This window comes from Elephantulus edwardii, unplaced genomic scaffold (genome assembly GCF_000299155.1).
Source record: "Elephantulus edwardii isolate Elephantulus edwardi_28Jun2011 unplaced genomic scaffold, EleEdw1.0 scaffold00140, whole genome shotgun sequence".
In the NCBI taxonomy this organism is placed as follows: Eukaryota; Metazoa; Chordata; class Mammalia; order Macroscelidea; family Macroscelididae; genus Elephantulus; species Elephantulus edwardii.
The window spans coordinates 6889128-6905773 of NW_006399890.1; the positions used below are offsets into that span (position 1 = coordinate 6889128).

The following is a 16646-nucleotide window of genomic DNA, read 5'->3' on the forward strand; positions in this document are numbered from 1 at the left end:
TAACTAACAAGTTAAAAGTACATGAGTCAAAAATTAACAAGCAATAATATTCCAAGTAGAGGTTCTAGTAGTGGCACAAATCAAGTTACAGAGGGAAAGTGGTTTTTACAATAAAAGGCCTATAGACTAGCACTTTGTCTATTATAGTGAGTGGGTTGTCCTTGCCATTTCTTTCCTTACAAGTCTTTGACTATTCTATTTTGTTTTTGAAAATGAGTTTCTTCCCTTTTGGAGTCTTGCTTAGTTTAATATGTAACTTCTCTATTCTTTTATTTTTACTAAAAACCTTGGTTTTTTATTATTAATTTTAAAGAAAGTTTACAGAGACTTTGGATTTCCATTCATTCATTGTTGCATTTTTCTCGCTGCCTACCCCTCCCCCAGTTTGCTCTTCTCTTTGAATAGTAAAATAAAAATTCTTTCATTGTTATACAATACCCTCCCGACCTCAGTCCACTCCACTATGCAGCCTTCATTCTGGACTCTTGTCATGACAGTATCATCTAATCTTATATCACTTTTAAATAATTCTCTCCCTCATCTGTTTCAGTACAGTATAAATATTTTCTCTCATCTTCCTCAGTCTCCTCCCAACTCCGATGTCAGTCCCATTTTAAGTTGTGTTTTATTTACTGCTGCAACTTTATTAAATTATTTTGTTTGCAGATAGTTAGATGTTAGGTAAAGTACATTGTTTTCTATATTTTGTTTGAATGTATTTGATTGCTTAAAGTTGTTAAATGGTTTTAATAGACATTAATGTTTCCTTCCACCATTTCAAAACCACATTGAAGGGGGGGAAGTTGCACAGTGACTTTATCTACTTTTCCTGGGATATAGATTTGAAAAATCATGTATAATTGAGATGTTTGGGTTTTTTTGGGTTGTGGGTTTGTGTTTTCTTCCTTTCTTTAAGCTATTTTTTATTAGGTTATAGTGTATTGTCATAGGTGTTTTCTTTCCCATACTTGTGGTACTGATTTTTTTTGTTTGTTTGTATCTTGATTTTTACCACTTAGTTAATGAGATTCCTGGGTAGTGCAAAAAAGTTAACACTCGGCTTCTAACTCACAGTTTGGTTGATTGAGTTCTTTGAAGGCACCTGAGGAAAATGCTTACTGATCTAATTCTGAAAAATTGGCTATTTGCAAATCCTATGATACACAGTCATATTGTTATACATTGGAGCAGCCATGGGTGGGAATCGCTGCTATGGCAACTGATTTACCTACCTTTATCTGACTCCATCAGGACTAGCCTTTTCACCTACTTTATTATTGGTGTGTTGTCCATTTTTAAAAATAGGCTCAAAATCTGCCAGCATCACATATTTCTTTGCTATTTGTTTCATGAAAAATTACAGAGTATTTATTCTCTCATACTTGAACCCTTTATTGTGTCTATATGTGTATTGTCGTTGCAACTTACCCCTTGCTCCAGAGGAGACTGCTTCCACGGAGCACCTGGTAGATTCAAACCATGTCCCTTTGGGATTGCAGTGCAGCTTAATATTATTCTCTATATTCTACCTCAGCTATCTCGTATACTGGCTTTTCAGGACAAGAGTATGTTTTTCTATGTGTGCACATGTGTAAATGTAACCTGTTACATAATAGGCACTTAGTGTTTGACTAATTGCTTATATTAAGCACCTAATTATTTAGGTCAATTACTTAATTGTTCTGCTTATAGTTTTAAGATAATCTTATTGACTCTGATTGGTTTTGTTTGTTGTTTGATTTTTGTAGATGTGAAAAAAGATTGGTCTGACCATGCTCTCTGGTGGGAAAAGAAGAAAACTTGGCTTCTTAAAACACATTGGACCTTGGATAAGTACGGTATTCAAGCAGATGCCAAGCTTCAGTTCACCCCTCAGCACAAGTTGCTCCGTCTACAACTTCCCAACATGAAATATGTGAAGGTGAAAGTTAATTTTTCTGACAGAGTCTTCAAAGCTGTGTCTGACATCTGTAAGACATTTAGTAAGTATCAGATAAACTCTTTATTTAAAGTATAAATGGTGTGGTGATAAGACCAGTGACTGATATTTAGCTTATTCTCACCATCTGAAGGTTGAGGTCTGTGTATGTATGTGTGTGAAATTTTTACTTTCTTTTTCAATATTTTTATGTTAATTTAAGATAAGGAAATATTCCTTGGAAAGAGATATCATACTTAGAAAAGTGGAGGAGGGTCAGCAAAAAAGAGGAAGAAAGACCTTGGGTCAGATGAACTGACAGAGCAGCTACACCAAAGGGCTTAAGTGTATCAGGTATGTTAAAAATGGCACAGAATAGGACAGGGTTCAGATCTGTTTGTTTTAGGCTAACTGTGGCACCAAACAGCAAAAGTTTTATTTCCATATGAAATTTAGAATAATTGTGTTAACTTTTAGGGCAGATAGCACAATAATTGGCAGTGTACTGGCAGTGGAGCATTTTGGTATGATGAGAGATCTGAGGCTTAAAATAGGCCAGTATACTCATTTTACAGAAAATGATTATAGTACTTTCACACTGGCAATATGGCTAACCTGCCCTTAAAAGCCCTAGTGGAGCTCTGGTGGCCCAGTGGTAAGGAGTTAACTCTCTTAACCTGAGGGTACACGATTTGAATCTACCAGCTGCTCTGGAGATACAAGGGCAGTCTCCTTTGCAATTTATGGGCCTTGTAAACCCACAGGAGTGTCAGCTTGAGTTGCTTCCAACTCTATGGCAGACAGCAACATTGATGATGATTGATGAGCCCTTAAAAGGTGAATGTTGCTGCCGTGTATGCCACTAGAACAGACTGTTGGTTGGATGTCCTGTGGATATAAATGAGAGCTGTATGTAAGTTGGAACTAGTGCATGTATTCTTACGTAGACTTGTTGTTGTTGTTATGTGCCGTCGAGTCACTTGCAACTCATAGTGACCCTATGTACAGCAGCCCTAAACTCTCCTCTGTCCTGTGCCAATCGCACGGTTTCTGACCACCCATCCCAATTACCCCAGTAGTCACCGAATCAGTCCACCTCCTAGAGGGCCTTCCTCTCCTGCGCCTGCCTGCCACCCTCCCAAGCATGATGTCGTTCTCCAAGGACTGGTCTCTCCTTACAACATGACCAAAGTATGTCAGACGAATTACTTCAGGCCTTACCAGTTATTTAAAAGCTGCACGTGCAGCAGGTAAACATGATTTGTAATGAAGAATTTACTGTGAGTATGGAGGGACCAAGGATTGGTTCAGTGTTTGCAATTTGAGGATAAATTTATGTAACAGTAGAGGGCAAGTAGAAGTTTTCTGTAAGGTGGAAAATCTTTACTTGTGGACTTCTATAAACATTAACGTAGATAGATTTTAGTGCTTTGCTCTTTTAAATAGAATCATCACACCCTATGAATAAAGTCTGTCCATTTATTGACATTCTTATGTGCTTAAATGTTAACATTTTTGTCTGAAAAGATACTATATTTTTTCAGGATTTATATTGAGATGTTTCATATTTTGTCTTTGAATACCGTCTTTTGAAAGAATGCTATTTTCATTCCTTTATGTACTGATAGCTAATACTTCACTGAATTCCTATAAATTGTAATAGTTTAATGGTTCCTTTGTATTTTTATGAGTTACCCTTTATAAAGACATTTTCCTCTTTTTCCAATTTTGAACATCATATTTATCTTAAACTGAGTTTGATCAGACTTTTAGTACAGTGTAGCACAGTAGTAGTGATAATGAGTTTTGTGTTGTTCCTGAGTTTAGAGAACATCTGACAGTTTACATTATGTTTAATATTTGTTGTGTTTGAGGAGATATTTGTTGCTTGCTTATGGCTTAAACTGTAAATATATTTTGGTTAAGTGGTATTTACCAGGTTTCTGCACTGTCAGGTTACTCTTTTCCCTTTCAGCAGTTCACTTGCCATCGCTTCTTGGCCTTTTGGCTAAGACCAAGTGTATTATGTCCTTACTAGCAGTTCATTTGTCACAATAATGTCATTCACAAAACTGCCTACATTCAAAGGGAGGAGAATGATGCTCTCTGAGAGAGAGGAATATCAAGAATTTATGTACACACTAAAATTAACACAATAAGTATTTTGGCAGAGATACATTGGCATTCTCCCAATATTGTGTATTAGAGTTTCTCCTAATTTGAGCATATTTATCTTGCCTGAAGCAGTTATGCCTGTAGGGTACGACTGATGCTTTTTACATTTCTCTCATTCTGTCTGAACATATCCTTTGAAGTATGTGGAGACTTAATTTAATCAGTCATTTGTTTATATCAATGTTCTTTTGGTTTCATCTAATACTTTTATTTTGCTGCTCAAATTGTTTTAGCTTTGGCCATTGGACATATTCAGATTGGCTCCTGTGTCATTTTGATGTACTCCTCTTTAATTTTCCTTATTTCTCTAAAATTAATTTCCAAGGGGGCACTGATAGCCTAGTGGCAAAGAAGCTGCATTTCAATCCTGAAGGCGCCCAGTTCAAATCCACCAGATGCTTTGCTGGAGAAGGAGGGGCAATCTCTTCCTGTGCCATTCGGATCTGATTTGACAGTACACAACAAGAAGGGGGGGAGGATAAATAGATAAATATTCATTTCCTGCAACTGGTTTTACCTATATTTTGTTGTTGTTGGATGCCATCGAATCAGATCCAGCTGGCATAGGAAGAGATTGCCCCTTCTTCTCCAGCAGAGCATCTGATGGATTTGAACCGCATGCCTTCATACAACTGATTTTAAACAGACTATTTGGAGATGTGATGGAGCATAAATAGTTAAAAATGTCCTGAGACAACTGATAAAGATTAAACTTGAATTAGGTTATAATAATAAGAGTGGTAATAGCCAAAGTTAGAAAAATGAATGAATGAGTCTTGGTGAAGTTTGTGATTATAATCAACTGGGGGTTTTCCCCCTTTTTCTTTTTTCTTTTATATTTATTTTAATGAAAGTTACAGACTTTGGGTTTCCATTCATTTATTGTTGCACTTTTCTCCCTGCCATTTCACTTTTCTTTTTGAAGAGTAAAAAAAAGAAAATGAAAATAATTCTTTCATTGTTATTCAATCCCTTCCCTCAAGTCCACTCTATCATGCTACCCTCGTTCTGAACTCCTGTCACAACAATATCCAATCATATATTCCTTTTAAACAGTTCTCTCCCTCATCTGTTTCAATGCAGTATACATTATTTATCCCTTCTTTCTTAGTCTCCCCTCAACTGTTTTAAAAATTAAATAGAAGCATTTTGGATAATCACTTTATGACAATAAGGGATAATTCTCATTCCTTTTAAAAATATTTTTAAATCACTCCAAACTTTAACATTTACAGCACTATATAAATACTCTTTAGGGAGCTCTGATGGCTAGTGGCAAGGAATTGTGCTGCTCATGCAAAGGCTCACAGCTCACCTCCACCAGCTGCTTTGTGGGGAAGATGGGCAGTTTCCTCCCATGCAATTTTACTGCCTCCGAAAATCCATTAAAGGGTCACCTGTGGGTCAGTGCACTGGTACTCAGCCAACAGCTATATGCTCTTTACTCAGATTCACCAGATTTTACATGTTGCTACATTTCTTTATATTTACCATTTTAAAATACATTTTCTAAGGGTTGTTATTTGTTTGGTTTTTTTTTTACCATGACATAAGACTTTAAAATTCAGGAAGACATGACATTGATATATATACTACCTTTTAAATGCATATCTTCTGAATCCCAGTTGTGTCGTTTGTACCATTCATTGGCATCCACTTCCTAAACAACTTGCCTCTGGAAACTTTATGAACTTTGATAAATGTCAATAGTTATATTTGAGCCTTTTATTTATAGGGTTGCTATAAGTTGTGCTTGACATAAAGGCAGTCAACAGCAACAGTGCTTTGTTACACTATATAGGGTCTTGGATTTTGTTGTCAGTTCTTTCCAGCCCACCTTGACTCCCCCACTTGGGGCCTTACTCCTCTTTGTCCTTTTTTGGCATTGACATTTTTGAAGAAGACAGACTCGTGCTGAATGGGTGGTGAGTTACTAACTCAAAAATTTGACAGTTCAAATCCCCCAGGTGCGCTACAGGAAGGAGAAAGATGAGGCAGTCTGCTCCTAATATTTAAAGCCTCAAAAATCCAAAGGAGGCTCATCCTAGGTTAAAATCATCTCAGCAGTAGTGGGTTATTTTGGGTTGGTCTCATGTTTCTTTGTGATTAGATTTAGGTAATACATCCCTAGTTAGAATATTATATAAATAATATTATGTCCTTCTCAGGGAATCACATCTGGAGATACAGTGTTCACCTGCCTGTCACTGGTGATGTTATTTTTCATTATCTGGTCAAGGTAAAGTTTGGTTTTTTTCACTATATAGTTACTTTTCCCCTCTTGCAATTAATAAGCAATCTGTGGAGAAGTTCAAGGGAACAGACATATCCTACTCGCCAGCACATTATCCTTTTCAAGTTTGCTTTTTTTTTAAACAAATTACTGACATTATAAATAGCTAGGCCCTCAGATAGTCTCTTTAGATGTTGTCTTTATATTAATAACCAGGATGCTATAGGATTTTTTTTTAATAATGTCTATTTTAGCATAGCTTAATCAATAAAGAGTAGGTTAGTGTTAGAAGACAGAAGTTGTCTTAATACGTTTGCATGTACAAACAGTAAAAACTGCAACCAAGCCAGGGCCTTGCATGTACTGTAAATATTTTTTCAACATTCATTTATTCTGTGCCTACTGAAACCTGGAAAGGTGTGTGTCAGGTGGTATTCTTTTCCCTATCTATTCAGTACAGTAAGTAATCTAAGAAAACTGACTCTATGAAGAAGATTGTGGTATTCTTTCTCTGTACATAACACAACTTTACTTGCTAAAAGTGAAGAGTACTTGAAGCACTTACTGAAGAAGGTTAACGACTATAATTCAGTATGAATTACACCTCAATATCAAGGAAACAAAAATTCTTACAACTAGATCAATAGGTAGCATCACGATAAATGGAGAAAGGATTGAAGTTGCCAGTGATTTAATTTAGCTTGAATCCACAATCAGGACCCTCAGAAGCAGCAGTCAAGAAATCAAATAGTCTCTTTTATTGGGAAATTTGCTGTTAAGATTCTCTGTAAAGTGCTAAAGAGTGAGTATAACAGTTTAAAGATTGAGGTGCTCCTGACCAATGCTTTAGTATTTTCAGTTGCTTGTGAAAGTTGTACAACATAAAAGGAAGATCGAAGAAAAAGCAATTTCTTTGAATTGTGATGCTGGCAATAAGTATTGCATATAAATGGACTGCCAAAAGAACAAGCAGAACCGTTTTAAAAGAATTACAACTAGGGTTCTCACATACTTTGTATATGTTGACAGAAGGTGACAGTTCTAGGAAGGAGACAGGCTCAGATCAGTAGGACCCTCAGGCAGATGGATTGGTACAGTGACTGCACCAGTGAGATTGTGAAGGCCATTGGCTCAGGATTGAGCAAGGTTTCAACTAGCTATGCTGCTAGTCTCTGAATTAGTCAATTTAGAGATACCTTCACAACAACAAATTAGAAAAATGGAAGAACTCTAGAGTTTTATATGCTATCCTAATTACTCTAAGCTACTCTTTGGAAACATGATAAAAATGATTTATATATTAGGAGAGGGGAGCTGAAAACTCACCAATGTTTTTTACAGCTTATTAACTAGGAATGACCTTTACATTTTTAAATGATAGTTTTAAAATATATTTTACATGTAAAAATTATACTTACATTTTAGTAACTATAAGTAGATTCTGTTGGAACAGAGCTGTACTCATTGACTTCATATTGTGCATACTTGATTTCCTACTATTGTTATTTTTAGGTGCCATTGACTCATAGTGACCTTATGTACAGCTCTGAAGCCAGCCCTGTCCTGAGCCAGTCTCACTGACTCTGACACACCTACTCCCATTGCTCCATTTATTGTATCAATCTGTCAGTTACCTTATCAGTCCATCTCATCAGGGGTCTTCCTCTCCTATGCTGTCTCCCTACCCTTCTAAGCATGATGTCCTCCTCTGAGGACTGGTCTCTCCTGGCCATGTGACCACAGTATGTGAGACAGAGCTTCAAAATCCTAGGAGAAAATTGGGTTCCCCCTCCTTTAAGACAGACCTGAAGGGTGCAACAATGAATGAATGGAATTCCAAAATCTCTGTAGATGTTCATTGAGATGAAAAATAAACAAACTAAATTTAAAAAAAAAAAAAAAGACAGACCTGTTTTCTCTTTTGGCAGGCCATGGTATGTTCAAGACTCTTCTCTAGCACCACAACTCAAAGACATTGATTCTTCTGCCATCCTTAGTCATTGTCTAGTTCTCTGATACCTAGCAAGTAATTGTGATTTCTTACTGTAGCAGCAGATTATAGAAAACTGGCAAATCCTAAAATATTTCCTCTCTAGGTCTTTGCAGGAAGCTTGCCAACCTGCATTATTGAAAGATAGTACTTTAATGTTGTATATTTTCTCTTCACAACTAAAAATTAGGACACTGAAATGACAGCCTATTTGGTTGTTCTTTCCAAAAGGAATTATTTTTTTTTCTATAAATCGTTTTAGGATATTTAATATTAAAGTCAGAGAGCTCTTATGGCATAGTTCCTAGGGAGTTGCACTCCAAACCCTCTGGAGTTTGAAATCCATCAGTGCCGCCTCAGTAGAAAGATGGGCAATCTCCTTTGCAGTTTACAGCCCCCAGAAACCCACTGGAGGGTCAGCTGTGAGTTGGTTCCAGTTCATAGGCAATGAATGAATTGAGCTATTTAATATTAAAATAAAGCAGTTGAATATTTGTCCAAATTACAGTGAACTAAGTTGAGTATGATTGCCTTAATTCATTAAACTCTCCTGTGTTGTAGTCTCTTATGGCTCTTCTTTACTTACTCAAAGTTCAGTTAGAACTCAGAAAGGTGAGAAAATTTCCAGCACTACCAAAACATCCTGTCACTCAAGATTATCAAGGAACGTGAAGAGTATGCTAGCTACTAAAAAAGAACAGTGATGTAAGACAGGCAAAATGGAACCTTTTTTTTTTCCTTAAGGAAAATAGCTAGTTTGGCTAACTAATAATGTACTTTCAAGGTTACTTTCTTTGTTTTGCATAAAAATTATCTTGGAGTATTTTAATAATACATTTTTAAAAATGCTTCTATGTAATGATTAAATGAGGTTTTGGTTGAAGTTTCCTTTTTCCTTTTCCTTTTTGGAAGAAACACATTTGTTGGCAAAGCATTCTAAATTCTTTCAGGTCTGCAGGCTTTACAATTGAAGTTGAGAAAGTTATTCCCCCCACCCCACCGTTTAATTCACAAATAATACAGAGAAGATGGTGGACTAGAGAAATGGCAGTTCAAGACTTCTTTTTTTTTTCCATGTTATTTTATTCTTTTGTGTGTGTACTGTCAAATTGGTTCTGACAGGTACAGGAGGGGATTGTCCCTCCTTCTCCAGCAGAGCATCTGGTGGATTTGAACTGCGTACTTCTAGGATTGCAGTGCAGCTTCTTGCCACTAGGCCACCAGAGCTCCCTCAGTTAAAGACTGGAAGACATTTTCTGGTGAAAATGCTTACAGAGGTGGTAGTTCTTCAACTCAGAATTTAAAAAGAAAAGGTATGAAATACTGACTGAAGAAAGAGACTAAATGGAAATATCAAATAAGGAGAACAATAAAACACAGAACTGTAAATAACACAGCCATCTTGAACAGCTATACACATGGCATGGGAACCAGGGAGCCCAGAACAGTGCCAGCAATGAGTATCCACAGCAGCTAAAAAGTTTGCAAAACATAATTAAAACCTGAAATAAAGAGAGCAACAGAACCATAAACTGCACTGTGCAGACATCTTGAATTGGTGTTAATGACACATGAGAACACAGGAGGAATTGGCAGTAGGAACAGTAGCCACACAGCTGAAAAGGCCTGATTTTTTTTCCTGTGATCCCTGGGCTACAACCATAAATTAATGGGTGGTGGATAGTGTTCCCCCAGCCACTTTCTTCCCCATCAAAACCTAGCTCTACTTCAAGCCATGCACATGCCCCATCCTAAATCTGGGGGAATATTCCTCCCAGAACCTGTGTACTGTACCACATTTGACCTGCAGTTAGCCTCCAAATTAATGGAGGCACCTCCTCTTGACTAGGAGGAACCTGTACCTTGGATGGCATAGACATCATCTCTAGCCAGCCAGACTTGCCTAAGTTCATTTGAGGCCAGCAGAAATTCTGACCTGCCTCTTGAAAAATCTTCAGCCACAGTCTGGACTAGAAGAGGTGCTACACATAATCATGCTCACATCTTGAGTCTTTGGTCACCACTCAGATAAGCAGAAACTGGCCTGACTGTGCACCCAGCTTTATTCTTAGCTAGGCTAGCAGTTACACCAGCCCAGGCAGTTTGTTTTCTGTTTCCTATACCATGCATGTTTGTTTTATGATATATGTGTGCTTGCTTGTTTTATTATTCTTATGAGTACAGCACTCGGGTGTTTATTGTACTGTGGTGACTTACACGTTGCTGTGATACTGGAATCTATGCCACTGATACTTCAAATACCCGTAGGATCACTTGTTGTGAACAGGTTTTAGCAGAGCTTCCAGACTAAGACAGACAAGGAGGATTGGCCATCCACTTATGAAATAATGAATAGTCTACTTCTGAATAATGAACATTCCACTACAGGGTTGGTGAAGAAATAATAAAGAATATTTCCTGATGAATAACAGAGGAAGATTGTTGGATGTACTACCAGACGTCGAGCCCTCCAGATTGGAAGGCACTAAACTGTGAACAGCTGCAGATATCCGTTAATATTCAGAACATGGAATATATGAAATATAAGTCTAGGAAAATTGGATATTGTGAAAAATAAAATGGAATACTGTAAGACTGACCATCTTAGGTATTAGTGAGCTGAGATGGACTGATATTGATCACTTTTAAGTCAGAATATCATGTGATCTCTTATGTCACGAATGACAAATAGAAGAGTGGTGTTGCAGTAATAGTCAAAAAGAACATTTCAGTATCTATCCAAAAGTCCAATGCTGTTGAGTGGTAGAATTCATATGCTTAACAAGTCCTGTTAAATCAACATTATGCAATTAAATGGGCAAAGCAGTAAAGAAATTGGAGACATCTACTGACTTTTCCAGTCTGAAATTAATCAATCATGCAGCCAAGATGCATTAATTGGTGGCTGGGATGCAAAAGTTGGAGACAAGGACAGGTAGTAGGAAAATACAGATTTGGTGACAGAAATGAGTCTAGAGATCAAATGATAGGATTTTATTAATTTAGATTTATTCATTGCAGAGAATTGTTTTAAAAATATTAAATGGCAGTTTTACACATGGACCTCACCTCAGGGGCTACTATACAGGAATCAGATTGACTGTATCAATGGAAAGAGACATTGGAGAAGCAGCAGTAGAAACAAGAATCGGTAGGAGATGATTGTGAAACAGATCAGTTACTTATGTGCACATTCATATTGAAGTTAAAGAAAATTAAAACAATTCCACAAGAACCAAAATATAACCTTGAGTTTATCCCACCTGAATTTACACTATCACAATAGATTTGATGCATTGAACACTAATGATTAGATGAGTCATGGGGTAACATCAAGGATATCCATGAAGAAAGCAAAAAGTCATTACAAAGATGGAGAGAGGAAAATATCAAAATGATTATCGGAAGTGACTCAAAATTACATTAGAATGTTGTTATTAAGTGCTGCCGAATTGAGTACAACTCATACTGAGCTATAAATAGCAGATCTAACTTCTGCCCTATTCTGTGCCATCCTTACAATCTCTGATACTCTCAAGGTCATTGCTGTAGTAACTGTGTACATCTGGTTGAGGGTCCTCTACCTTTCCAGACATGGCGTTCTGGTCCAAGGAATCACTTCTAGCAATATGCCCAAAGTATGTGAGACAAAGCCTCATCATCCTTGCCTCCAAGGAGTACTCTGAGTGCACCTTCTTCAAGACATGCCTATTTATTCTTTTGGCATTCTGTGGGATATTCTGTACTCTTCTCCAACACCACAGTTCTAAAGGCATCAATAATAATTCTGTCATCTTTATTCCTTTTCCAGCTCTCAGGTGCATAGCAAGTGGCCATAGCCTGAATCAGCTTTCGTCCTCAAACTAACATCGTTGCCTCCTCAATAATTTGGAAAGGTCACTAACTACAGACTTTCCCAGTGCAGTAATTTTTCTAATCTCCTGACTGTTAGATTACTGATTGTGGATCCAAGTAAGATGAAGCTTCCCTCCTTGCAATTATAAAAGTCATTTTAGTTAAATTAGTTAAGTTGTATATAAAGATTTTTATTAAGAGTGTTTTCTGCCCATCTGTAAATTTTCTTTACCTAGAAGATAAAGGGAGGACAGAAAATTAGTTAAACAACTGCTTTGTGCCATAAGCCTGTTCTTGCCTGTACTCTTAAAGGAAATATTCAGATTTCTTAGAATCTAAAAATTCCTTACTGTTTTGTTACTTTACCCCTTAAACTCTTTCTTTTCTATATATGTAAGCCATTATTAATAGCACTTTTTTGGCTACAAAAAATCCACATTTTAAAGCAGTTTAAGTAAATAAGAACTTTTTCACAAAATGAGAAATTATGGTGAGAAACTTTTAAGATGTGGTTGCAGGAATATAGTTATTCAGTTGTGTCTCCTAGGAAGGACATTCCTTTCATTCCCTACATTTAGCATGTTGACTTTTCCTCATTTTTATAAAGTGGCTTTTGGAGTTCCAGGCATATAACTTCATCTAAGAGGCAAAAGAATACTCAGTTCTTTTCTCCATAATTATAAAAATATCTGTGTTGTATCAGTAAAACAAAACTTACTTTAAAGTTCCCCTCACATTTTATTGACCCACCTTCCATCATTTTTCCACCCTTAACTGCAAGGGGAATTAAGAAAACATGGATATTAATTAATTAGTCGATTAATTAATTAATTAGAGGGGCAAGCAAAGACAAGTATTGATAGCTAATGAACTAGCCTGCCAATAGACACGAAACATCTCCTTTATTAAGTGTCTAATCTGAGTGACAGTTTGAATAATGAGATTACCCAAGTATTTAATAAAGCTATATCTTTTTTAATTTTATTTCTGTATTGGTTATTTTTACTAAGGTATAATTAGAAGAATTCAGTAAGTGTTAACAAATGTATGCTGAAATGAAACCATTTTCTCTTTCTTGCCTCTTTTTGCAGTCCATGGCAACCATGGCTCTATCTCACTATTTCTGCCTTTTGCAAAATGTCACATCTTCAGTTATTTCAGCTTAAATGCTGAGCATGTTCTTCTGTTTCAGTTTTCTAATTCCAGTTCTGTGCACATTTTATTAATATTTTGCTTTTGTCTTCCTGAGCTCCCCTTTGAAATCTTGTATTTCACTCTTTTACTTCATTATTTCTTCACTTTGTTTTGGCTTTTGTATAATTCTCTTCCAGGTTTCAGGATATCTTCTGACATACATTTTATTCTTTTCTTTCTCTTGTCTTTTTAATGATCTTTTGCTTTCTTCATGGATGATTTTCTTGATGTCATCTTACAACTTGTCTTGCTGGTTAGTGTTTAATGCATCAGAGCTATGCTTAAGATGCTTTATAAATTCAGGGTTGTATTTTGGCTCTTGTAGCTTAATTCAGTTGTCTCTAATTTCAAATTGGAGCTGCATATGAGTAATTGATTGTCTGTTGCAGTATCATCCCTGGCCTTGTTTTTGCTGCTGGTACTGAACAGTTCAGCCACTTCTTTCAAAAAATTTAATTGATCTGATCCCTGTGTATTCTGTCAAGTGAAGTCTAATGTGTATAGTTGCTGTTTTTTTTAAAAAAAATATGTATATACTGTTTAGTAACCAGGGAATACTGTGTTTAAATACTGGTTTAAAACCTGAAAGATGCGTCACAGTTTTATTTTTTCTCCATACTTGTTCAGTCTGTCTGCTGAGCAAATCATTCAAAAAAGCTAGACTATATAAAAATGAATAATACCAGACTTGTAGAAGACTTGACAACCTTTGTTACACAGATGACCCTTCATTGCTTGTAGAATGTGAATAGCCTTCAATATGGATTATGTTTTAGCATCAAGAAAACAAAAATCCTCACCATTGGATCACTAGACAATGTCATATTAGGTGGAAGAAAGATTGAAGTTGTCAGTGATTTCATTTTGCTTGGATCCACAATCAGCCTCCGTGTAAGCAGTCAGGAAATCACAAAACAAATTGTGTTGGGCAAAGCTGCTGTCAAGTACTTCTTTATATATTAAAGGGTAAAGATATCCATTTAAAGATTAAAGTGTGCCTCACCCAGGTGGTGAAATTACCAGTTGCTTCATATTCATGTGACAGTGAATATGGAAGACCAAAGAAGAATCAATGTCCTTTAATTATGTTGCTGAAGAGTACTGAATATGCAATGGAGTGCCAGATGAACAAACAAAGCTGTTTTGGAGAAAGTGCAACCATGGTACTCTTTAGAGGTATGGTTAGTTAAATTTCATCTCACATACTGTTGTCAGGAGGTATCAGTCTTTGGAAAAGGAAACCAGCTGTGCTGGAAAAGGTAGAGGCTCAGCAGAAGAGAGGAATATCTTTGTGCATGGCTTCTCTCACTTAACAGAGCTACTGGCTACCAGTGGTTCTGTATCAATTAATATAACTTTAATTCTGAGTAGTTTTGTCTTATACAGATATAATACTTTTTAAAAAATAACCTGTTGAAACAGTTCATCTGTTGACTGTAGAAAGCTGCTGGGACTGTCTTTGTGTAAACATTTCCTCTCTTGAGTGAATACCTGTAATTGTTAGGTCTTTTATGGGACATGGATGTTTAACTTTGTAAGAAATGCTCAAATGCTTTCTTAGTGATTGTACCTTTTGCATTGTGACCACCGCCAGTAGATTTTCTTTTTTTTAAGCTTTTCTAGTACATGTGCAATAGTATTTCCTTGTGGCTTCATCGTGAACTGCCTTGACAATTAGTGGTACTGAACATCTTTTCAGGTTTTTTTTCCCAGTCATATTTCTTCTTTAGTAAAATAATGTCTGTTCACACATAGATCAATGGAATAGAATTGAGAATCCAGAGATGAGAAGCCATCCCTGATACTTGTACATGACAGTTGAACTTAGAGATTTTTAAACTGAAGTCATGCTAGCTGCATCATAAGAGACAGCAGCATGATGTGTTCAGAATCACAGAAATCCTGATGACTTGAGACTTAAGCCGTCACATCAAGGGCTGGTCAAGGGGAGAAGAGTGTTGAATGGTATAGGCGAAAGTAGGAAGGGATGGTGGTAGAGTAGAGAAAGGGTAGATAAAAAAATAAAACAAAGGAGCTTTGGTGGCGTAGTGGCAAGAAGCTACACTGCAGTCCCAGAGGTGGACCGTTCGAATCCACCAGATGCTCTGCTGGAGAAAGAGGGACAATCTCCTTCTGTACCAGTCAAATCTGATTTGACAGTACATGCACAAAAAATAATAAAATATACGTTAAAAAAAATGTAGCAAGGGTGAGCAGCAACATTGAATCTGTTGGTCTTTTTTCTAACTGGGTAAATGACTTTCATTTGCTCTTTCTATAAAATACTTGTCTGTCAGATACTATTATATATCAAAAAACGTGCATACACACAAACACACAAATTGAGACAGACTAGGAAGAAGCATTGGCCATCCACTTCTGAAATGACAGGCCTTTGAAAACCCTATATACAATAAAGCACACTTAGACTATCGCTTGGACTAGCAGACATGGCAGTTGAGACTTAGAAATGGAAACGCAAAGAAGGAGGAACAGCTGTAAGCAGACACTAGTGATTGGAGCGTGGAATGTGAGAAGCATGAATATAGGAAAATTGGACATTGTTAAGAAACGGAACGCATAAATATTAACATACTAGATATTGGCGAAATGAGATGACTTGGCATGGGACATTTTGAATCAGATGATCATATGATTTACTATGCTGGGGATGAAAAGGTGAGGAAAAAATGAGGTTGGTTTTATAATTTAAAATAGTCATTTCTAGATCCATCCTGAAATACAATGTGGTGAGCGACAGGATAAAATCCATACGCATACAAGGAACTCCAGTGAATACCACTATCATTCAAATATATGCACCAACAACTAGAGCCATAGAGGAGGAAATAGAGGATTTCTACCAACTTTTGCAGTCATAAATTGATCAAATATGCAGTCAAGATGCATTGATAATAATGGGCAACTGGAACACAAAAGTTGGGAACAGGGAAGAAGGATCAGTAGCTGGAAAACATGGACTCGGTGAGAGAAATAAAGATGGAGATAGAATGATAGAATTTCGCACATTCAATGATTTATTCATTGCAAATACCTTTTATAAGAAAGAAACGCAGGCTATACGGATCTCACCTGATGGTATGCATAGGAATCAAATCAATTACATTTGTGGAAAGACTTCCTGGAGACGCTCATTGTCAGCAGTGAAAACCAGGCCAGTTGCTGATTGAGGCATGTTGTTGTTATGTGCCATCGAGTCGTTTGCGACTCATAGTGACAGTATGCACAACAGCCCTAAACCCTGCTCTATCCTGTGCCAA

General features: G+C 36.7%; 1 protein-coding gene across 3 annotated transcripts in view; it reads left to right on the plus strand.

Annotated features, from left to right (window-relative positions):
* Positions 1-16646, plus strand: part of FERMT2 (fermitin family member 2) — a 114323-nt gene that overhangs the window by 43265 nt on the left and 54412 nt on the right. For all 3 annotated transcript variants that reach the window (XM_006894358.1, XM_006894357.1, XM_006894356.1), the window contains one exon: positions 1749-1982. In XM_006894358.1, coding sequence (XP_006894420.1) covers positions 1749-1982 — 234 coding nt within the window. The remainder of the gene's footprint in view (positions 1-1748; positions 1983-16646) is intronic.